Source organism: Haliotis asinina, chromosome 2 (assembly GCF_037392515.1).
Source record: "Haliotis asinina isolate JCU_RB_2024 chromosome 2, JCU_Hal_asi_v2, whole genome shotgun sequence".
Classification (NCBI taxonomy): domain Eukaryota; kingdom Metazoa; phylum Mollusca; class Gastropoda; order Lepetellida; family Haliotidae; genus Haliotis; species Haliotis asinina.
The window spans coordinates 59,734,807-59,758,723 of NC_090281.1; the positions used below are offsets into that span (position 1 = coordinate 59,734,807).

The 23,917-nt window shown below is 38.6% G+C and overlaps 2 protein-coding genes across 5 annotated transcripts in view; one reads left to right on the plus strand and one right to left on the minus strand.

Annotated features, from left to right (window-relative positions):
* The window catches only part of LOC137274036 (glutaredoxin domain-containing cysteine-rich protein CG31559-like), a 38,638-nt gene extending 23,774 nt beyond the window's left edge, over positions 1-14,864 (plus strand). Inside the window, exons 2-4 of the mRNA XM_067806993.1 lie at positions 7,256-7,492; positions 10,050-10,115; positions 10,572-14,864. Coding sequence (XP_067663094.1) covers positions 7,256-7,492; positions 10,050-10,115; positions 10,572-10,760 — 492 coding nt within the window. The 3' untranslated portion in view covers positions 10,761-14,864. The remainder of the gene's footprint in view (positions 1-7,255; positions 7,493-10,049; positions 10,116-10,571) is intronic.
* A 4,141-nt stretch (positions 14,865-19,005) lies between these two features.
* The window catches only part of LOC137274038 (nucleolar protein dao-5-like), an 80,790-nt gene continuing 75,878 nt past the window's right edge, over positions 19,006-23,917 (minus strand). For all 4 annotated transcript variants that reach the window (XM_067806994.1, XM_067806995.1, XM_067806996.1 and 1 more), the window contains one exon: positions 19,006-23,810. In XM_067806994.1, the coding sequence (XP_067663095.1) occupies positions 23,694-23,810 (117 nt within the window). In that variant the 3' untranslated portion in view covers positions 19,006-23,693. The remainder of the gene's footprint in view (positions 23,811-23,917) is intronic.

Below are 23,917 nucleotides of genomic sequence, written 5' to 3' on the forward strand. Positions count from 1 at the left end.
AAGGGGAACATACAGGATTCACAGGTGAGCAGGGGGGGCTGTAAGTGAAATAGGTAAAGGGCAGTAGTAGGAACAGTCGATGAGTGATTAATTTAGTTTTACATTGCACTCAGCAATATTCCAACTATATGGTGGCGGTCTGTAAATAATCGAGTCTGGACCAGACAATACAGTGATCAACAGCATGAGCATCGATCTGCGCAATTGGAAGTGATGACATGTCAACCAAGTCAGTAAGCCTACCCATCCAATCCCGTTAGTCATCTCTGACGACAAGCATAGTCGCCTTTTATGGCAAGCATGGGTTGCTGAAGGCCTGTTCTACCCAGGACCTTCAAGGGTCAGTAGGGACAGTCTTGCATGGGAAACAGATAAGGGTCACAGAAGGGGAACGATGTGTGGGACTCGGGCGAAGCAGACTGTAAGTGAAATAAGTAAAGGACAGTAGTAGGGACAGTGGTGTGTTGGGGAACAGATAAGGGTCACAGGAGGGGAACGATGTATGGGACTCAGGTGAGGGATGCATGCAAGTGAAATGGGTAAAAGACAGCACTAAGGACAGCAGTGTCGGGGGGGGGGGGGACAGATGAGGGTCACAGGAATAAGTAACATGGACAGGTGAGCAGGAGAACTGAAGTGGCAAGTCAGGAAATAAGAATTGTTGGGGGGCACATTATAACAGCATGGTGTCAAGTTCATCTACCATAGATGTAGCCAACCCAGCTCATTCAACAACACCTCAAATCCACCAGCCTCACATTTAATGCCATCATAAAAAATAGAAGCAAAAAACTAGCCTCAAAACACCAAAAGGACATTTTAAATCTCAGCCTCATTGAACTCTTTATTGCAGTAAGTATCATAAGTTCCAGCACTGGGGCTCACAATGACTGACTCTTAGGTAATGTCACGCTGCCATCACCAAGTACCTCGTCCCATCACTGACGTAATGTTTATCAATAAACATATCAATAAACGTATTATTTATAAAATGTCAATGACAGTTATTTGAAGTTGACTGATCAGGTTGTCTACCCTTGGAGCGGTGTTTGAGGGAGTTGTGTTTGAGATGGAATATTTTTAGCTGATGCATCAAACTTGCCACACAGTGTTTAACAGCCTTTGTTGGAGCCTGAGAAGTTTTAGATCACTGTGTAATGTTCTTGTTTAGCCTCCCAAGCTCTTTGGAGCTGGGGGATAGAGGCAGGAGAGAGTAGCTTTTGTTTCAGACCCTCCTGGGAGGATGAACGTTTGTCTATAGGGAGGTGGCTTATCCTGAAGAAACATTTGATGAATAAACGAGGCATGTTTGTTGTGTTTGTATGAAGGACACATAGACATACAAACCAATTTGGGTCAGTGTTAAACTCATTTACATCTCGTCACTACTATGCGATCATAATTAGCCGAGCTGTTCAACTTGGCAGACAGCATCCTGGAGTACAAGTCCCTCAGTGATGTGGAACTAGCGCTCTATAAATACCCTTATTATTATTATTATTACAGGTGTGTCCAGCTACTGTCCGTGCTCATAGTTTTCCATATAATTTTCCATAAAATAATGGAAAATTAAACTCATTGCACATTCTCTAGCCTAACAAAGCAAAGCATGTCATTGCTTAGATTTAACAAATAATCTTTTTGAATTTGGAAAGTGGTCATTTATTTGAAGAGAAAACATTCTCTCAATGGTGTGATTATTCTATGTAACTGAGATGTGTGTGTTGAAGTTAATAGAACTTGGAATCGTATTTGAATTACCAATATTCAGAAATGTTTTCATCATTGTTAGTATAATTATACCTGTTAAACAGTTTTGATGAACATTCAGCAGAACACAGCCTCAGTTCATTAACTTCTCCTTCTTCAACAGCTCAGTGAATCACCTCTCGTCCTGTTCCCAAGATGAGGACTGTGAGACATGTTATAATTATTCATGAGCATGTATGGTTGTGTATGCAGCCATGTATTAACGTTGTTAATATTCTGTTCATGTTAAGCACTTGCATTTCAGCTGCAATGTTGTAGATGTGACCTCTTGACCCTGGTTACATGTTGTGAAAAGCAAGAGTTCATATCTTATTCATCTGTGGCAGACTGCCAACCCAGTGAGCTTTAGCCAATCCATCATCTATAATTCATTTGTATCCCACTAACAAAATGTTGATTGCAGATATTTATCTTGACATGATTTCAGGGATTAGACAAAATATTTCTTCTTTTACAAGCAACAGAATATGAAGGTCATACACTCACTGAAGACTTAACAGTATCATCATGTGTGTTACCAAACTGTTGTAATTTATTTTCCCCTTGTTTTCTCCGCTAGACAGATGATGAGGAGGTAAGTCCCAGCATGCAGTGCAGGAGCATGGACAGGAAGTAGATATACTCTGTATACAACCCACACACGTCTATATCACACAGCACTCAACACCGTTTCCAACTCGTCACACCTCGCATGTCTGTCAGTTTAACTTGTTGTAACACTGCATGTGAGACATTGTCAAATATGAGACATCAGATGTTGTGAAACACGACCCATGAGACATTAGTTGTTGTTAAACATAATCCATGAGACGTCAGGTGTTGTGTAACACAATCCATGAAGCATCGGGCTTTGTGTAACACAATCCATGAGACATCAGGTGTTATCTGACACAAACCATGAGATATCAGGTGTTATCAAACACAATTCATGAGACATCAGGCTTTGTCAAACACAATCCATGAGACATCAGGTGTTGTCTAACACAACTCATGAGACATCGGGTTTTGTGTAACAATCCATGAGGCATCAGATCGTGTCAAACATAATCCATGAGACATCAGGTGTTGTCTAACACAACTCATGAGACATCATGTGTTGTCCAAGACAATCAATGAGACATAATTTGTTGTTACAGTTCTTGTAGGTCTTTCTGAAATATATGGAAAATTGCTAACTGTTTGTTTCGTCTGCAGTTTAACACTCTGCTTAGCAATCTTCCAACGATATGACGGCACCCTTTAAATGATAAAGTCGTAATCAGGCAATCCGGTGATTGACATCATGAGCATCAATCTAGTCAACTGAGCTAGAATGAAGTGTTTCAAACAAGTGAGGGTGTCTGACCACACAACCCAGTATGTCACCAACACAGATGTTAAAGGGAGACAAGCAAATAACCACAAGTTTAATGAGTACTGAAGAAAGTGATGCATCACCTCCAGGAACTCAAATTTTAATTTTTTTTATGTAAAATGAAGGCCACATTTCACCAAGCCTTGGGGTAGTCAACATTTAAACCTTGATTGGACAATTTAGACATATCTATGTTTTCACAAACAGCTCAATTAATCACGAAAACTATATACAAAGCTAGGTGACAGTCAGACATTTTGTAATGTATCATGTACCACCAGAGTGTGACTGGTTAGCTGTTGTTATGACTGTAGTGTCGGGGTGTGCATTCTGTCGGTGATTGTCCGTGCACTCGGTAGTAATCAAATTCTGTTCAATAATTGATGTCAAGTCATTCATGTAAACTATATATAGCATCCCTCCTCACGATGGATTGGGAAGTGACGAAGATCGGAATCACTTACATAGAAAACATACTATGACTAATACAGCCCACGAAATGAATGAATTATTGATGATTTGCATATATATTTCAACATCTCTGGTAATGTTATACATTGACTTGACCTAGAAATACCCAGGTGATGAGAGTACGAGCAGTGTTTTTTTACAGAAATATTATGACATCAACTATGATGTACAGCAGTAATGTAACAGCAACTTGATAAGTGTTACAATAATATTATGACAATGTGTACAACAACATTGTAACAACAGGGTGTACAGCATTATAACAGTGTGTACAACATAACAGTGTGTACAACATAACAGTGTGTACAACATAACAGTGTGTGCAACATAACAGTGTGTACAACATTATAACAACAGTTTGTACAACATGACAACAGTGTACAACATAACAACAGCATGTACAACATTATAACACTGTACAACATTATAATTATAACAACAATGTACAATAAAATTATAAGAACAGCATACACAACATAACAGTGTGTACAACAACATGTACATGTACAGCAACATTATAACAACATCAGTACAACATATACAACATTATAGCAGCATGTACTACAACATATACAACAACATCACGACATGGACAACAGCATGTGCAACAACATAACGTACAGCAGCATGTGTAACAACAGCATGTATAACAACATGTACAACAACAGCATGTACAACAACAGCATGTACAACAGCACATTCCATACATACAACTACATCACAGCATAACTATACAGCAAGAACATTGTACGGCAGCATCTATGCTTCACTAGTTACTTAACCCTGCCTTGGAGTTATAAATGATTAATCCTGGTTAGAAATCCTCCATTACATGCTTACAATGAGGCCTCTCTTGTTGATAACACACCTGAAAGTGCTAGCATAGGGACAACAAAACCACATGGTGTTCTCAAGTTGAGCTCTAGCTCTGGCTGAGTCATCACAACCAGTATACAAATGTCTAAATACTGATGAAACTTCATCTCTGCTACTGTGGCAGTTTCATATCTAAATATTTACAAATAATGAGCCAGCAGTATGGTGGACACCAGGTGTTGAGTCTTGACCTGGTGTTGCAGTTCATAGTGTGTTGTTAACAAGAGAGACCACGAGGAGGGTCTGCAGTTGGATGCAACCAGGAGCATTACAGATTACGACAAGCTTTGAATGGCCTCTAGGTTAGTTTAGAGTTAGAATAGGCTTACAGCTTGTCTGATGATGGCAACTTGGTCATAGCTTAGAGATGAAGACAGCTTGAGTAGCGCCCAGACATGAGTTGACATAGCTTAGAGATGGAGATATAGTAGAAACACTCCAGAGCTGTGGACAGACTTCTCGCAGCAACATGCAGTGTTATATTTTCTGTGTTGATGATTATTATATTTCTTATTTCAATATTGCTATGTACGCTCACATTGGTAACATGAATGTATAATATTCTTTTCTTCTTTAGCAAATAGACACAATTCCTGTTTGAAGAGATCTTTTTAGGTTTGATAAAAGTTAAAGACATACATGTCGATTTCACCTTCCCTGACCCACTCCACTCCACCCAGTTCATATTACCCTGCCCCACCCGGAATTTCTGTTTCAAAGTGTGTCCAGTTTATTTGATTTCAGTGATGTAAAGAATACAAATTGAACCTGACAGGAGTTTACATTTCCTTGCTAAAAATGGCTCAAAAGTGAAACAAGAAACTTTCATTTGTCTTGAAACACTTTCTTTAGTCAAATGAATTGTACAAATTCTGCATTTCTCGAAGTATTGTTCACCAACAACTGAGTACAGGGACAAAACATGGAGGGAATACATTCACTGTATCAGGTCTCCGTCAGGAATTCTGTCTCTTTGTAACTTGTTGAGCACCCTACTTACCTGGTGTTGATTTACCTGATAATACACCTTAATGTTTGTTAGTGTGATTTGATGTAATTATACCTGCATGGAGTGTTTCAAGGTCACCTGGCTCTGACATCTGTTGACATTTTATACTTCATGACGTCTTGCTTATCACACAGTGACACACGATCAAATTTGATTCATAAAATGATTTAAAATTGAATTTATGACATTCATTTTTATACACCATATGAACCTCCTACCTTAAATATGAGTACTGCAGGGTTCTTTGCTCCAGGGTGGGAATATGCATTTTTTAAAATATTTTGATATTCCATGTCATCATATCTGCAAAATATCATAATTTGAACATGGATATGAAACAATTAGCTGCAAACACTGTCAATGTTTAAAATTATAAGGCAGTTGTAATATATACAGTATAGATATGTAATAAATACAACAATTTGGATGACAACAGTCTCCTGTAACCATGGTGCCATATCTACAGCACTGGCAGATATTAGATACAGATATATACATGACAGCCAGCACAGCACTCCACATCTGGTGGCTAGTCATACTTAATATTGCTATTGCATGGCATCAGTCAGTAGCATCAGAGAATGGATCATCCTCTTAGTCTACTAATGTACCCTAATGGATCTCTCTCCACCATCAGTTATAGCGTAATGTCAGCATATAAGCCTGTCTTTAGTCCAGATAAATTATTTCACATCAAATTGATGATTTGTTCACAGGCTTCATGCAGGCTTTTAGGTTTCATTTCACCATTTTATCATTCAAGGCAATGAATTCCTCAAAGTGTCTATGGATATCTTGAACCGATGGATGATACAGCTGTTTAAATGTTTGTCAGTTAGTTACAAATAAAGATGACGCTTTGAAAGTAAACAGTATGGCAAAATAATGTTTACCCTTGAATGTTTGATTTGACATAGAAAATTATAAAAAAAATATCAAAAGTTATAAAAATGTTACCTGACTGAAAAGAGTCATGTAATGTTCAATCTGTTTAAATTTAAGGTCCAAAATACATTGTGATAACCGCATATCATATGTAGTAAGGGCTTCTTGTGTGTTCCACAAACATCATTGTATATTTAGCCTCAGAGTTTAGTTGAATGATTATTGTGAGAATTGCACTAACCATTTGTGTTTCAATATATGTGCTTAGATCAAGTGTATTTCCAGCACGAGAAACATGGCTGGAATATGGAATATCCCAACAAACACATCTTTCTGTTACATAATACTAAATCTGAAAAATCTGTAATACAAGAAAATTATAAATAAAACATGAATGTGGACATGAATTATTCAGATAATGAGCCAGACTTGTAAAACCATAAAATGTAGTTTTAAATGATAGTTAGGTGACTAAACAGCAAAGTAAGTTATCGAGTAAGGTATTGAAACATTCTAACATGGTAATAATAAGCTGTTACTCATGTCCCCAGAATTAACCAATCATTCTGTATTAAGACGAAATCCTATAATATGTTTTAGAGACGGAATGAAGTTTTTCCCCAGACAGAGATACCCATATTTCCACTACACATGAAATAGATATCCAGTTCCTGTAACTTAAATTTTGGAAGGTTTAAATCTCAGGTCAATTTTATTCCAGCATTCTGTTTAACAACTGAAAAAGAATTACAGCTAGCCTCTCCAAGATAGAATCTATAGTGACTTGTCCATAAGCTGAGGACATCATGACTCAATTAGCTTGTCCTGTTTTTCGTTTATATGCACATGAATATTCGGCCATGATGTGTAATGGAAGGTAGTGGTTTCAGAGGAACTACCGTCAGCATGAGAAGGGGAAGATTGTGATCTATACCACCAGTATGTGCGTGGTGCGCGACACATGGGAGAAGTGCAAGGTGGTGCGGAACATCCTGCAGACACACATGATGCGCTATGAGGAACGGGACCTCTACATGAGTCGGGACCACCAGAGGGAGCTGCAGGAAAGGCTTGGTACCGACCAGATCGATGTGCCTCACATCTTTGCTGATGGGATTCACTTGGGTGTAAGTAGTTGACAGGAATTACATCATAAAGTATATGTGTATAACAATAAAGCATAGCAGGGGACTTGGGTGCCCTTTACAATTCTAATCCATGGGTGCCCTTTACAATCTGAACCCTTGGATAACCTTTGCAATCTGAACCCTTGGATGCCATGTAGTCAAAAGTGATTCAAGCCCTTTAGTGTACAAACCCTTGTCTAACCTTTACAATCTGAACTCAAGGGTGACCTTTACAATCTGAGCCCATGGATGCCCTTTATAATCTGAACTCATGGATGGCCTTTACAATCTCCACCCATGGATGGCCTTTACAATCTGAACCCATGCGTGTCCTGTACACTCTGAACCCATGGATGTCCTTTACAGTCTTAATCCATGGTAGCCCTTTGCAATCTGAACCTCTGATTGCTCTTTACAATCTGAACCCATGGATGCCCTTTACAACCTGAACCCTTGGATGCCCTTTACTATCTGAACCCATTCATGTCATTTATGATCTGAACTCATGGATGGCCTTTACAGTCTGAAACCATTGATGCCCTTTTGCAATCTGAACCCTTGGATGCCCTTTACAGTCTGAACCCATGGATGGACTTTACAATCTGAACCTATGGTGCCCTTTACAATCTGAAACCATTGATGCCCTTTATATGTAAAATCTGAACCCTTGAATGCTCTTTACGATCTGAACCCCTGGGTACTCTTTACAATATGAGCTCATGGATGCCCTGTACAATCTGAACCCCTAGATGCCTTTTCCAATCTGAACACCAGGATGCCCTTTACAATCTAAACCCATCAGTGGCCTTCAACCCTTCAGTATCTGATGGATAGTTACATGGTTGTTATACTGACCACAATGATGTTTACTGCAGCACCTACAAATTGCAAGAGAACTGAATTGACCTTTTCTCTATTGACCCAGTTAGAGCAGCTAGCTATTGAGTAAACGTCATATTGAACTACACAAGTTGTATAATACACATGCTGTGAGTGCTATTTTCCCCTATCAGCCACACAAAGATGGTATACAGTGAATTGTACGTACATTTACTGACATGGCAGTCTGTGTTCTTTTCTGTATATCTGAATTAGAGCCTTTGTTCAACTGCTACTTGTCAGACTGTCTTAACAACATCATGATATAGATCCGTGTGCTGGCCAAGGGATGTTGATGGCAAGTCTGTGGCGGCAGGAGGAGGTACTGAATATAGTTGCAGATGGTAGAGGTGGCTCAAGGGTTCATGTTGCAGTGTCTTCCATACTAAAGGGTTAAGGGTTCTGAGTATGTTATATCCAAGGTCCCAGTTGGTGAAGGTTGGAAGAGTTCAGATGGTAAAGGGTTCTCAGGCCTTAGACAGTACATGCTCAAGGTGCTCGTGTGTTTTCCCCTCGATCACTGGATGTCAATCTAACAGCACATCATATTATCAATCTCAACTCCTTGGCGATCATACAACGCTTTCAGCAACTAGGCACTCCAAGTTATCGAGGGTTTCTCAACCTTACAAGGTAACCACTGCTGGGTGGACTGAGACACATGGTGACAGTACTTTGTCCATATTTACTGTGCTTCAACCTAAAAAACTTACTTAGATACATCTACATATGTATATGATCTGTATATTGTTACCCAAGGACGTTCAAGTGTTGGAGGAGTTCTCCTGTATTTAAGACAGACTCCATACGGTTCTTAGATGGGGTGTCATTAAGTCCTGAATATACAACAGTCCTCAACTGTAGACAGGCACTTTCATTCAGCTTACATCATCTCCTGGTGTTGTACAGTCATGAATGTTCAACTGCCGTCAATCAGCTGATTCGGGGTCAGTGCAGGTTGTCACAGGTAACCAGGAGCTGATTGTTGAAGGAGGAAGTTAGACTGACGTATATGGGATGGCATGTTTTGTATCCAGCAGAACAAAAGAATTAGTGATAGACAGGTAGCCTTTTAGGTTATAATTGTAAATGACAGTAGGAATAAGAACAGCATTTCAAGTGGGAGATATGGGGATAGGGTCAGGTGGTTAAGGTCACCAGGGTCTCTGATGGGAGTGAGAGGGGTGTCGGATGGGAGAGAGAGGTAGGGTTGAATCCTTCCCAACATTCAGGTAGAATCTTATACAGGTCTCAGGATTATGTAAGAGTGAAATATGACTGTTTATTCATTTCTGCAAGCTTCAACTTTGAGAAGACAATTTTTATGTTGTGAACCTTGGATCCCCCAAATTGTCCTGTTTATGTCAGAGGTTGCCATGCCCTTGCTATGCCCTTCTATGCCCTGTATGTTGACATAGCAGCTCCTGCAGCAACAAGCATGCATGCTGGGAATCCTTGAACACACAACATGCAGACATGGAATGTCGCTGTAGTTGTCGCTGTTCCTAATGTTGCCCCCAGGGACACTAGCAGAAATATGCATCACAGAAATACAGATGTCTTTTAAGTTGATTTGTGGTTTTTGAAAAGAAATAAAAGAAGACAATAAACAAGCAATTGTTTTGTTTTTGTTGAAAACGTATCTTTATTTTTAAATCTAATTATTCTGTTCCTCTAGGACGCAAACGAGTTCCAGACACTGAACGAGACAGGGGAACTGCGAGACATCTTTGAAAATTTTCCTGTGAGTGGCACATTTCCCGTGTGACATTAGATCAGCAACGAATGTCATGATCATGACATCTTAAATATCAAAGAAAAGAAAAAACATGTAAAAAAGTGCATTGATAAAATTCTCAACACAAAATGGTTTAAGTATGTATTGAAAATCTGGGAACTGGTTAAAGTAAAATTAGTTTGTTAGTTATTTAACTAAACATATTCTCGTGCTGTTATTCATTTGTTTTTATTTGTGTCATGATATACTTCTTTATCAAAAAAGTACTTTATCATATGCTGCACTTCGTGATTGAAAATACTGAAATGTTCAGGTAATACAAAAGTGTCTACCTTATCTGAATGAGCCATTTCACAAAGGTATGGTCTGTATAGATGGATGTGCAATTTACTGATTAAGCTTTCTGACCAAGTGAAAAAAATAATTTCAACCTTGAATAATAATTTATCTTTCTCCTCTCAGAAAATCAGTGTGAGGTCATCATGTGGCAAGTGTGGAGGTTACCGGTTTGTTCCCTGTAGTTACTGTCATGGGAGTAAAAAGTCACTACATCGGAATCACTTCACGGAAGAGTTCCATGCCCTTCGATGTATGCAGTGTGATGAGAGTGGCTTGCAGAGGTGTGACATGTGCCTAGACCAACAAGAGTAGTCTCCCTTTGCCTGACCCTTCACGAATCAAGGGTCTTACAGAAATGTGGAAACTGTCTCATCACACTGCTCAAGTTGGGGAATACGTTGATGGACACTGATCATGAAACATAAATATGATAGTCCATGCTGTTACATTCCAAATTATGTTTTAAAATTTGTTTGGATGTATTTTTTCCTTTTACAGGTTGTATTTTGTAGTCTTGCCACCTGACAACATTGGATGTAAAGAAAACTAAAAAATACATCCTTAGTTCAATCAATACCAGTGATACTTGTCTGTGTAAAAAAGAAAAATGTGACTTTGACATTGTTGTGATTTAAAAGTCCTCAACTATAAAAGAATATGATGTATATGACTAATGTGCCTTTGCTACTGAGAAATGTGATGAACTGTATGCGTTAAAGGCCACACCATGTATTTGATTTCCCTGCAGAAAAATTCATTTGTTTAGGGTTTTAACTGCTTACTATAGCTACTGAATGACCTCCCTTGCTTATATAAGGATTAAATATTTTGGGATTGTTTGATGCTAAAAATGAAATTTTGTAATACAATTTTTGTGTGTTATGTTAGGTTTTCATCATACTGGTATAACTTTGTAACATTAATACAACATGTCAGATCATGGATGATAACAATATTTGATATGCATTATCATATGGATTCCAGGTCTGACTGATTCTGCCAAAAAGAGACTCCACAGAAAACATATGTCTTGAATATGATTGCCTCTAACACATTAGGAATTCTGCTGTCTGACAGTGCCGGGGAGTATTAGGGTGGGAGTGAAGTGGTAGGAGTGAGCTGTAGGGACTGGAGTGTGGGTGAGTTAGTGCTTTAAAGATAATGGAAGTGATGAGTGGTTTGGATGAATCTAAGAGATGAGGGTATCAAAAGTGGTAGGGGTGAAGGGGTTGGTGTGAAGGAGCATTGTGTAGGTGGGTTTGGTTGGGGTAAAGTTTCAGGCCTGGGAGGGGAAGATTTTTGGGCAGGTATGGGTGGGTGAGTGATGAATGGTATAGGGAGAGATTGATGAATGAGAATGTAGGTTGGGTGAGAGAGGATGGGATGTTTAGGGGAGGGGAGTATGGTGTTGAGTAGAGCCAAACACAGAGGCTTTAGATCCTTGCACAGCAAGTCAGTCAATAGTACATACAGTATTTCTGTCCAAACCAAAGTGGCTCACTCACTCTTCTAGCCTCCGCTTCTCTTATCTGATATGGCCAGACACTCAAACTTTGCACTGATGCTCTAATATCGACACTTCCTGATATACGCACCTTGATTCTGCAGGGTGACATCACGTTTTAATGATAACCTGGAACAAGTGATGCCTGACTCTTATATCAGCTGCATATAAAGTTGTATATACCAGACAGTATGTTCCTCCATATATCAACCACTTTATATCCCAAAAGAGTGTCTGATGTTAAGTTTATTTGGTAAGGTGTTAACAGATTATCACACAGTGGATAGCCAACACCTCCTTTGCCAAAACAAGACTGAGAATACCATCCCCATTGAGTGGCAGATGTCAGTGATCAGAGAGAGTCTTATTGTAATAGCCAAAGTGTATTTTCATCAAATGTAGCCCTCATTTATTGATGTGATGTATAACAAATATTATAATGGGAGAGCAAGAAATTGATTGATCTGCCAGAGTGATGTTCAGTTATGCCCAGTTATCAATGTTGAACTATACCCTCCAAAAACAGTAGGGGAACTTCAGTTTTGATTTACGACTGAAACAGTGGGGAGATATACAAGATAGTCAGTGAGGGTGATATGATAATAATGAATGTTTTGAGAGTATATGACAACTTGCTCTTCCTTATGACCATCGTCGTTTGTTCAGTCATCACTCTTTAAAGATCATTGATATATGACATGAATGTTTCATGTGTACAATTTTCATTTTGAAACAAATAAAATGGCTAGAAATAAACACTGACAACTGTGTGATTGTCAAAAGTAATGGTCTACTGTGATTTATAGGCCTTCTTGAAAACTATCAAAATAAAAAATGACACCCCATGCGTGTGTATTTGGCTACTGCATAGTGCATGTAAATCCCATGCATTGTGTTTAGGGATGGTGATAAAGATAAATGGTAATGCGTTCATAAGATGTCTGTCTTTGTAAAGTTTCTTCAAAGCTTCTTCCTGTGCAAACTGAAAGTTCAGGTACCAAGACTTTTAGAGAGTATGTTTACATTAGAAACTGTATTGGTATATGAGAAATCAAAACACTTGTGTTTCCCTCTACTCCTTACCAACTTAGATATTTGTGTAAGTTCAATTCAATAGGTCAGTCTAGTCTTGCTATTTTCATTTATGACGTCAGTGCAATGACGCTAACTTTGTCTGGGCAGGGTATGATTTTTATCACATATATATGCATATACATTTTAATCAAGACTATAAATTTCATCAAAAGCTTTTGGTTCAAATTCCTTCTGACTACCTCTGTCCAGAATGCTTAGAATCCGGCCTTAGACACAGATCATTTCTGTCTTTCTAAAGCAATACACATCATGTGTCAAGGGCAAGTATCTCAAATAGCTGATTAGCCCTATCAAAGGTTTGTAATATATGCACTGATGGAATACTCTTTTTCACAATTCATGTGATATTTGCTGATTTCTTTAAAGAGTATTGTCTGTTCTCACGCATGTCAGTAAATCTCTCTGTCTGATAACAGTTTATTGCTGATGAAAACAATATTCATGGGTTCCAGGAGCATGTTTTTGACAGTTAGCAAAGATAGGTAAGACTTCTGCCTGTATCCCCCCTAAATTTTAACAATGAAGAAAAATGTATTTGAGTGACATTTTTGTAAGCTGGATATGTCTTTAAGTATGTTAAGATACAATTAACAAACCATTTAAAACTTATTGTTGTCAGATGAGGAATATATATATTCAGGTGATATGATTTGGTTAGAATGAAAATTAAGATTGGATACATGGGGAAGTCTTTCCCAAAGATATCTGCACCATTTTTCAGTGTCTGGAGAATGAACAGTTTTGTTGTATTTTGTATTGTCTTTGTTTTCCTTAATCTTTTACTCATTCATTGTGGTCTTAATTTTATGGCATGTTTTTGTTCAGCTTTGTTGTGTTTGATGGAAGCTTATGTCTGCAGTTGTTTCTAGTTTCTGACAGCATCCATTTGTGATAGTCTCTTCGTTTGTTGTTTAACACAGCACTCAGCAATGGTCCATCTATATTACGGCACCCTGTAAATAATCTTGACCAAACAATCCAGTGATCAGTATTGTTTGCTACAATCCATCATGGAAGCATGAAGACATGCTGTGAACCAAAACACTTGAGTCTGGTCACCCTGTACATTTACAAAACCCCTTCCAGCCAGAAGAGGTCATTGAGGGCAATTTGAGGGGTGAATCTCTTCACCAATTCTGTTAATGACAGGTGACTCTAGTTCAACCATCACAGATGCACACTGGGATGTAATCAGTTGGAATTCATTTCAAAACTGTTCATCACTAGATATACTCAAAACAGGGTGTTTTTATTGAAAACAAATAATAAAATATGTCCAAAATCATTTTTCATCCATATTATATTTAATACATCTTGGATATCAAAAATATTTGTCATGAATTTGTGATTATTGAAACTAATATCCAGCAACACTGTTTCCATAGTGAATTGTGTGATATGCTTAACTACAGCCGTGCTGTTGTTTGGCACCTGGTTTATGATTGAGAATATGTACATAAACGTCCATCATCATGCTATAAAGTCCATCAAGATGCTATCACTGTCCATCAAGATGCTGTTAATGTTTGACAGGTGAATGAATGAAAGTATTCTGTTGTACATACATGGTAATGATGACTTGTTCCCTCTGCCATTTATTGATGCCATGTTGCCATGGCAATACTTGAGCATTGCAAGCAGAGATCTCTGGGGCGTTTCCCAGCTGGTTCAATATACATGATATCCTTCTGCTGCCCTGGGAATATTAATGTAAAACTGGAGACAAATAATGTGCATGAGTGTATTTATTGTCGAAATCGTTTTGTGCCAATTGTTGTCAAAAATTGAATGTTATAATAAATTGCCTGTAAAGACACGAGGATGCTGTTTTATTAATTTTTTAATAGAATTTATTAATATCACAACTGTTCTGAGATTGTAGAGTTCCTGGACATTGTTAGAAATAATGCACTTGCAAACAACTACTCAAACTAATTTCATTCCCTAACAAACAGTGCTTCCTATTGTCTGTCAATATGCCCTAACTACATCAGTAAATAACAGTACATGTATTTATTTCAGAATTTGGGTACTGAGGTCCAAGCTGTTATTGTATTCAGTTTATGTTTTCTGATGGGGGACACCATGTATGGCCAGGTTTTATTCCCAATAGAAAGTCCAGTTTGAAAAATTCACTTAAACTTAATTTTGGCTCCTGATATCTCACATGGAGTGAGTGAGTGAGGGAGGGAGGGAGGGAGCAAGCATGGTTTACATCTCTTATCATTGCTGGGGATACCAGAAATGGGGTTTCAAGTCTTTGGTGTGATGAGCTTTAAGCACTAGGCTACCCCATCCATCCCTGTCAATGAGAAACGTCTAAGGATGTCATCGGGTGCAAAGGTAGCTACACTAACCTGCTGGACCAGACAGAGCCATCAGGTGGACGTTCAGCTGCAGCTTTAAACCTGCTACAAACATCAACAATACTCATAGGAAATCACAATATATGACAGAGCTGCATGTGTACACAAAGTGAGTGAGTTAAGTCTTATGCCACACTCAGCAATATTCTAGCTATATGGCGGTCACAAATACAGATGTAAACAAGGTAATGAGTAAACTGAAAAACAAGAACAGGTATAAATCTGCTATATTTAGTTATGTTACTGGTTTCAGCACAGGCACATGCAACGATCAATGTTAGGGACTGTCCATTTCCACTGGAATGGAAACATCCATTTTAAAATGTTTAAAGCAGGACATGAATAAAGACTGCTGACTGCCCACATCCAGGCTGCTCACACATCACCATGCCAAGACAGGGCAAATGGATTCTGGATACCAACTCCAGCAGAAGTTTAGGCTGCAGTGACCACCTCTCAGATGTTACAGGACTGAAGAGAAATATCTGTGTATGAAATAAGCCCAAGACCCATAAATCCCAGCCAGACAGTAGGGCAAGTAATTTCAAATGTTGTCACCACAAAATGAATTTACCCACACCAGACACCATGATATGGTGCATTTACTCACATGTCTGGAACATCAAAAACTTTTACCAGATCACCATGACAGGAAAGGTTGGGATATATAAGATTCAACGTCCAAAAGGATTTTGTGTTTATCTTCTTATGATTAGCTATGAAGTTTTACCATCTGTCCGTTAGAAATGTAGTCCTTCTTGGGCAGTCGGACAGGACTTGTTTCATTCACTGAAAATATCATGGCAAGCCATTCCACATACACTTCATGCCCATCTGATAAGCCTTGCACACAGGCAATGGACTACACTTCTCACTGCTCAAGGTAGGCATAGAGTTTCTGTGTTTGTCACAAACATACACTCCAGGGGCCCGTTTCACAAAACGCTCGTAGCCTAAGATCTCGTAATTTTTCTCGTAGCCATTGTACCTCCTATACTGTAACACAGGAGCTATGGATGCTACAAGAAAAGTTACGAGATCTTAGGCTTACGAGAGTTTTGTGAAACGGGCCCCTGGAGTATAGGGACATACAGGATAATGTCAAGTTCAAACCAGCTCATTTCTTTCCTTATCATATACTTGTATTGCACGTTATCAAGTAGGCTTGTAACCAGTGTATGTACACATACCTGATGGAGATGTTTAAGGTTGGAATTGACAGAATAAGGAAAAAAAATTTCCACTTGATCTATTCAGAACTTTGTAAAAAAGTTACAACTACACTTTGTTGTTAATGTTTCAGCTTGTGGCAGTGTTATTGCTGCAACCGATCAATACAATGCTTTGAAGTCAACACTGGTTGGAGTTGAAATCTGATATAAATGCTTGAGTCTTTTATGTGTTAATGAAAGATATTTGACTTGCAGACATTGTGTCAATCATTCTCAGGCATTTGACTGTTGTGCAACCTGTTTGATGTCCATGATTTGACAGGAAAGGTTAGGTTGTATATGATTCAACTTTCACAAAGGGATATCTTTTAATCTTTTCATGTTACATGAGAATAAATATCACAAAATGTCAAGGGCACATTACAGTCAAATGATGCATATGATTATTGCTCTCAAATGGTGAGGTATATACCATTCAAAAAAGTTGGGGATTTACAGGATTGGTATAATGCAAATGATGAAGTCAAGGAGAAAACAGATGATGAAGGAAAACTAAGTGAAAATGTGACAATTTATTCCATTCCTGTGGTAATGTTTCATCTGTATGGACACCTAGTACTTTTTCCTCATATGCATTGGCTAGAGGTATGCTCACAAAAGGGAATATCCCTTACTTGTTTAGAATGGTATAGTATATATATACATTGACAACCTGTTATTGACAATCTGGTTAGGAAATAGATAGAAGTAGAAGTAACAGAAGATTCTGACAATGTTGTATCTGTGGTATTTTGGCAACACATACACAGTGAAAATACATTAGGAACCGTTCATAATTTACAGTTAGGGAAAGTGATGAGTTTAAAGGGGAACATCCATTTGGTTTTGTTCTGGGAAGGTAGGAGATTCATCAGTTTTGTTCACATGTACTTGAGGGTTGGGGCCAGCATCATTGCGCACATTAAATATTTAAAATTTACGCAGAAGAATCATGGAAAGAGGTGAGCGTGCGTGTGTGCGTGCGTCTCATTGATTTTGTACATGGCATGTAAGGGGTAAGGGGTCACTCACTTTGAATATAAATTTTAGGGAGCCTCGTTCATGTTGTACATACTTCTCCATAAAAATCGTGAAATTCCACAGCCATGAATTATGAACGGTCCCTTATGCTATTTTTCAGAAACTAATAACAAAATACCAAGGATTTACTTTCGTCCGTACATCAGTTTATTAGACATATACTTCACAAATTGGTTTAGTCTGAATTTAAGCATTTTAAATGAACCACTGAGTTTTATGCAGGATGTGAGATTCTAATGTTCTCATGTATTTATGTAAATACAGTTTTTGTGTCACAGTTTGAGTCTTGGTGTCTGGATTATAGGTATCTGGAATGACAGGGGTTACCTGGTGTGTATGCAAGGAGGGTAGGAATGTGCAGCTGTGGTTGTATGTGAGCTTGTCAATGTGAAGAGGAAAGTCCCAAGATAGCAAGTGTATAAGAGTTGTCTCCCTTATATCACAACCACTACCCCTAAGTCTAGCAGCAAGAGAGACAAGTGATTCCTTGTGATTTGATGTCGACTGAAGCATGTGATGATGTAGTGTTTATATTATGTGTTTACAAACTGTTTACTGCAATTTTGTATTGATGAAGGTTTCTCTTGCACTCTTGTCACCTTTCTTAAAATGTGTTGCAAGAAATAATGGTTGTGCAAACAGTGTTGTTAATGCATGTGTTATTTCATTGTTTTGTGGTGTATGCGGTTTGTGAATGGTAAGTTACCTAGCTTGTGCTCCTTGTTTCTCCAATGGACATTCTTTGTTTGTGTCACAATTCACCAGAATGAGGTAAGAAAACTATCCGCCTGTAATACAACACACGGTCACTCATAGCCATGCTATATGTAGACAACTCACAATGATGGGATTCAAACCTTGGCCTAATGCTGCACTTGCCTACACTCCCACTCACTTCACATGACGTGTGTGAGAGAGTGAGTGAGTGAGGAAACACCATATAGTCTGATCAAACATGTCTGATCGACTGGTAGTGAAACTGGACACAATCACCTGGAGAAACTGTTACCTTGGTAACACCTCCTTGTTTTTTGCGGAAGTACTCTTGCATTCCTTATTCCCCAGATACTCAGAGGTTTTCTTACCCTAGCTATTCCCATGACTGTTCCTCATCTGCTGAGTTGATTCCACGACTGTAGTAAATGAGGTGGTGTATACTTGTATAAAGACTCTATCAGTGTATAATGACATCAGTGAATACTAGCATGTACCTTGTCTGAATGAACAGGTCAAGACACACATACGCTCACGCACGCAAGCAGTCACTATATCCTGATTATAGATACCGACTATGGAACACAATCACCGTAACAGTTCAACCAAATGACTACAAAACAAAACAGTATTAATTGGTATTTATTATTGATTAAAAATGTTGTCTGAAGGCAGTACAGATGATCCAGTATATCCGGGGCCTCCCCAGGTGCTAGACTGTATGTGGTGATGGAGCGCCATCTGTAAGCACCCTCTCCTGGACATCATCAGCAGTGATGACAACATCATGCAAACTTCACACACTCCAGACTTCATCAGTGAGAGAATTGAGTCTCTGTGTCCTTAACAGTTGGCTTATATACAGTCAGGCTCAGAGCCTCCGAAATGGACTTCATTCACAAATGATAGGAATCAAACCCAGGTCTCACGAGTCTCAGCTCTAACACATTTAGAATGGAATTAATTTGTCAAATAATGTTACGAATGTCCAAATATTTCATGTTTTCAAACTTACAGTCCAGGAGTGGTTGTTTACTTCAGGCTGTCATATGGCAGTCACCATCAACAGTCACATCACCTTATATAGACGTCACGTGATCATACTGGTTACACAGTCACATGACTGAACGAATGACCAACTGTTAGTCATGTAACTAAAATTAGGTTAAAGGTCATACTACCACATTTGGCCTAAGTAATAGTCATAAGGTTGTTTGTATCACATGACTAAGCCAGGTGACAACATGACCATATTAGGCAGTCATGTGATCAGAATAAACAAGCAATAGCAACAACTATGAACAATGTTACATGGAAAGACTATGTACAAAGCTGTATGTTGCTACAAAGGCACCATATTGAGAGCTACTCTAGGGCATGTTGTAGGGGCACCTGCCATGCTTGTTCACATGTGGGCAACTGCTATACAGTACAACAGACTCACAGATTTATATTCTGTGTTGTTCTTTTCAGGTTCTGGCTAAGAGCAAAAGGTCAAATCCCAATTCAGTCAAAATCTTTGATATGAATCACTGGTCTTGACACTGATATATATGGATATAAAAGTCTGACGAGAAGATTGGTAACAGCAGGACAGAAATCAACAAAATAAATGAGAATATTAATTAAGCCAAAAGATGAAAACTTCAGAAGTCCTGGCAAGCTGATGAAAGCACCACTTTAAGTCTTGTTAGGTTCTGAGTCTGTTAACACAATCTCCCAGTTCCATTAACCTCGTGTTATATAACATGGTTTACGTAAAACAGAAATTGGTTGGTCTGACTAACATGTGGAGGATAAGAAACGTGTATTTGCCAGACTGACAATGTTCAAACAACACTTATATAAAATACACTGTAACATTGGTCCTTTGTCAAATAAAAACATACAACTGCTATGTACATTTGTACAGAGAATTCATATTTGTACAATAAGTCAATATGCAATAAGCAAAATGATTAAAAATTCAAAAGTTTTCAGCTAAAAATGATTTAACATAACAACTTAAAACTGATTTGCCACTTTCATCGAAGTCACAAGTTTTCTGCCTGGCCATTTTTGCTCTGTAACAGGTGAAGGAAAGAATAAGTGCAGCTCTCTCTGATGCGAGACTACGGACAAACTATGGCTTGCAAAAAGAAAGGGGTACAGACACATGGTAGGACACTTGAACATGTAGGACATGTGCAGGTACCAATCTGCATAGCTAGGACATTGGTCAAGTTAGTCCATGAGTTCACTGATGGGCCTAGGACCGGTTACTTAATAAGTTCACTAGTGGATTTAGGACAAGTTAGGCCAAGAGATGGTATGTGTACCTAGGACAAAGAAAAAGTTAGTCCATGGCTTGGTATGTGGTCCTAGGACAAGCTGAACCATCAACTGGTATGTGGACCTAGGATCTAGGACAAGTTAAATGAAGAGTTGGTATGTTGACCTAGTACAAGTAGGACTGATAAAAGACTGATAAAAGACTGATATTCCTGTTCAACTCCTAAATGATTCCTGTGCGTGAGATTACAATAGAGATGACAAGTGGTGTTCACAAGATAATTAGGTGGTGACGCTGTTGGATATGACACCAGGTGTTCGGCTGATGCTATCCAAGAAGAGATAGACTGTGAATGATCAAAACAGATTCACTACTCAAAGAAAGATGCCCTGACACATTAACTATAGTGAAATGATAGAGCTAGATACCTGTTAACTCTCTTGAGTGATGATATTTAAATCATCTGATTATAATCCCAATATGATTGCATTTGTTTTGGCATTGTGTGAAAATGAGTTACACATTGGTCATCCTGGTTCAAGCAGCACATTTAGAAAGGCATTGGTGAAGATTGTCACTGAAGAACCATTTGGGCTGTGATGGAAATTGTCTCCCAGATTCTCACTTCCAGATTCACTCTTAGCATTTCTTTCCTGAAATCCCTGAGAGGCACAGTTTATAAACCACTCACTTCTACCAAGATACACATACAGCATCATGAACAACACCACATACGACAACCCCAACACACTACAAGGTGGACCTACTGGGACGTTGTACTGATATATTAGGTGATGTAGGCGCTGTGGTACAACTACCTCATGCTCACTAGAGCTTGTAGCACTATCCAAACAAGAAAGACAAATGACACCTTCCAAAAGAACAATGTCTGAAAACAGAAAAAAATATTAAATCTCTTTAGAACTAAACCATATGCTAGTGCCAAAGTCTCCATATATACTTCAACCTGTCTAATCCACTCTTCAGCAGTCAACTGTTCCTTTAACTAAAAACCTGACAAGATTATACAAAGAGAAATATATTGGAATGATAACATCATGTCAGCTCAGGACACAGGGATGATAGATTTAATTCATACTTAACCTCATAACTAGCTATTGTGCCAGTTTGTGACCCTGAATATCACCTAGTCGTATGGCATGTTTATAGAGAAGGTGCCATGAGATATGAGTTGGTGCCATACGAACGTATGGTACATTTTCATCTAGTAGAGAGAATGAATATGGTCGGAACTGAACCTGGGGTTCATCTGAGCAAACACTTTGCTAGGTCACCATCCAAGCTGAACCACGTGTCTACAGTATGGGAACTGAACCTGTATCAGGTGCAGCAAGCTAATGTTTGAACTACTATGCTATGTAACAGTCCCCACAAGTGATGGGACATTGACAGCAATGAACCTTCAGGACAGCATGGAAGTTATTTTGTACAATCTTGTTGCTTTTGGCTATACATCTTAACTACAGTGTTAAATATGCCAGACATACATGTATTTATGATAATGAGAACTAAACAGACAAGGTAAAACATTGTGGTACAATATGCAGCAAGCTGACTCCAACGCCGAGACTCAGTCCATGTAGCACGAAGATGGACACTGACATTATATCTTATATCCATTCCTTATCAAGAGTAATACTTACTGTGTAAATACATCTCTCATCTTGAAATGCAAATACAAAGCAACAGTGAGGAAGTACTGTTTTATGACGCTTTTAGCAATAGTCCAGCAATATCATGACTGGGGACACCAGAAATGACAAAGCAACAGAGCAAACAACATAACTATATTTCAGCAATCTAACTGGGCAGTGATAAAACAGTGAGTACACAGACTAACATGCATGTCTTGTAGAAATCACTCCTCAGTGCAATGTTCGGTGTGGTTTGGCAGGTAGTCCTCAAACACAGTTGTTTCTCTTGCAGTTATTCTTGTAGGCAGGTGTCTCCCTTGTTCATAATGCTAAAAACAGTTGTCTGCCTTGTTCAAATCTCTAATGCAATCTTTTCCTTGCCATTAATCCGTAATGCAGTTGTCTCCCTTGGTAATAATCTCTAACATGGTTGTCTCCCTTACTGTTTATCCTTAGTTTACTCATTGTCTTTTAGCTCATCCTCAAAATCAGTGGATGGTTAAGTAAATTCAAGAAAAACATTTTCCAATATTTTTCAATACGATTTCATCAACTATTAAACATTAACTATATCAATGCAGCAATTCACTGATTCATGTTTTTATGCAACTCTTGTTACAGCAAAATTACAAAAACTGAAATAACACAATGGTTCCTAAAACAGCTACAGAAAACCAAACTTTGCTAAGACAAATAACTTCAGCGCTAAGCTTCAAACAAAGGAGCAAATCATTTTGCTAAGTTGACCTTTAACAACACTTTCCACTCCATGTTTAAAACCTAATACGAAACCAGGATCCACTTGGAGACAGAAACATGCCTAACTCTGCAACCAGAATATCTACATTTTCTAAAGAATGTAAGAAAAAAGTGAAATATAGAGTAAAATCTGTCATTGGTATTTGTCTTCTAAACGAGATGCCATTCATCAGCCTGATGTCACCTACTGCCAGAATGTGTCTACACTATTGCCAAGAGGATGGAGGGAAGTGAATGAATATCAGCACGAAGGAATGTCGCAGTTGCCATGGAAATAAATTACTACCAGAACCAAAGTAAATATAGTCACAGAATATGAATTTCCACAAAATCAATTGGTCCATCATGGTCGTCTATGAAGAAGTATATTACAATCAGTTGTGTATAAGTTGTACATCTTCTACCAGTGGTGGTATCACGTATCAGTGTATATCAGTGTTATACCATGAGCAGTGGCATGATGATATCAGTGTATACCACTGTTATTCAATGATACCACCAGTGGAAGAAGTGTATCAACAGTATATCTGTATGTTTTCACCAGCAGTAGAATAATAAGATCCCAGAATATAGTCAATATGGATGAACTGCTCATCTCAGTTCTACAGAAAACAGTGGCCAGACAACCTCAGTTAACTTGTAGTTTCTGGAAACTCTTCACCATGTCCAGGACTTTGGATGAGCGGTTGGAGGAGCTGTCTCGACACGAGTCTGCCTCAGGCGTTGAGGCAGCAGGGGGGCTCTTCTGCAGACACAGAACAAGACTATTGTACAACACCACCAACAATACGATGACATTAAAAAAAATAATTATACTGATTGGACCATAATGCATCACCTGTCTCTTGGGGA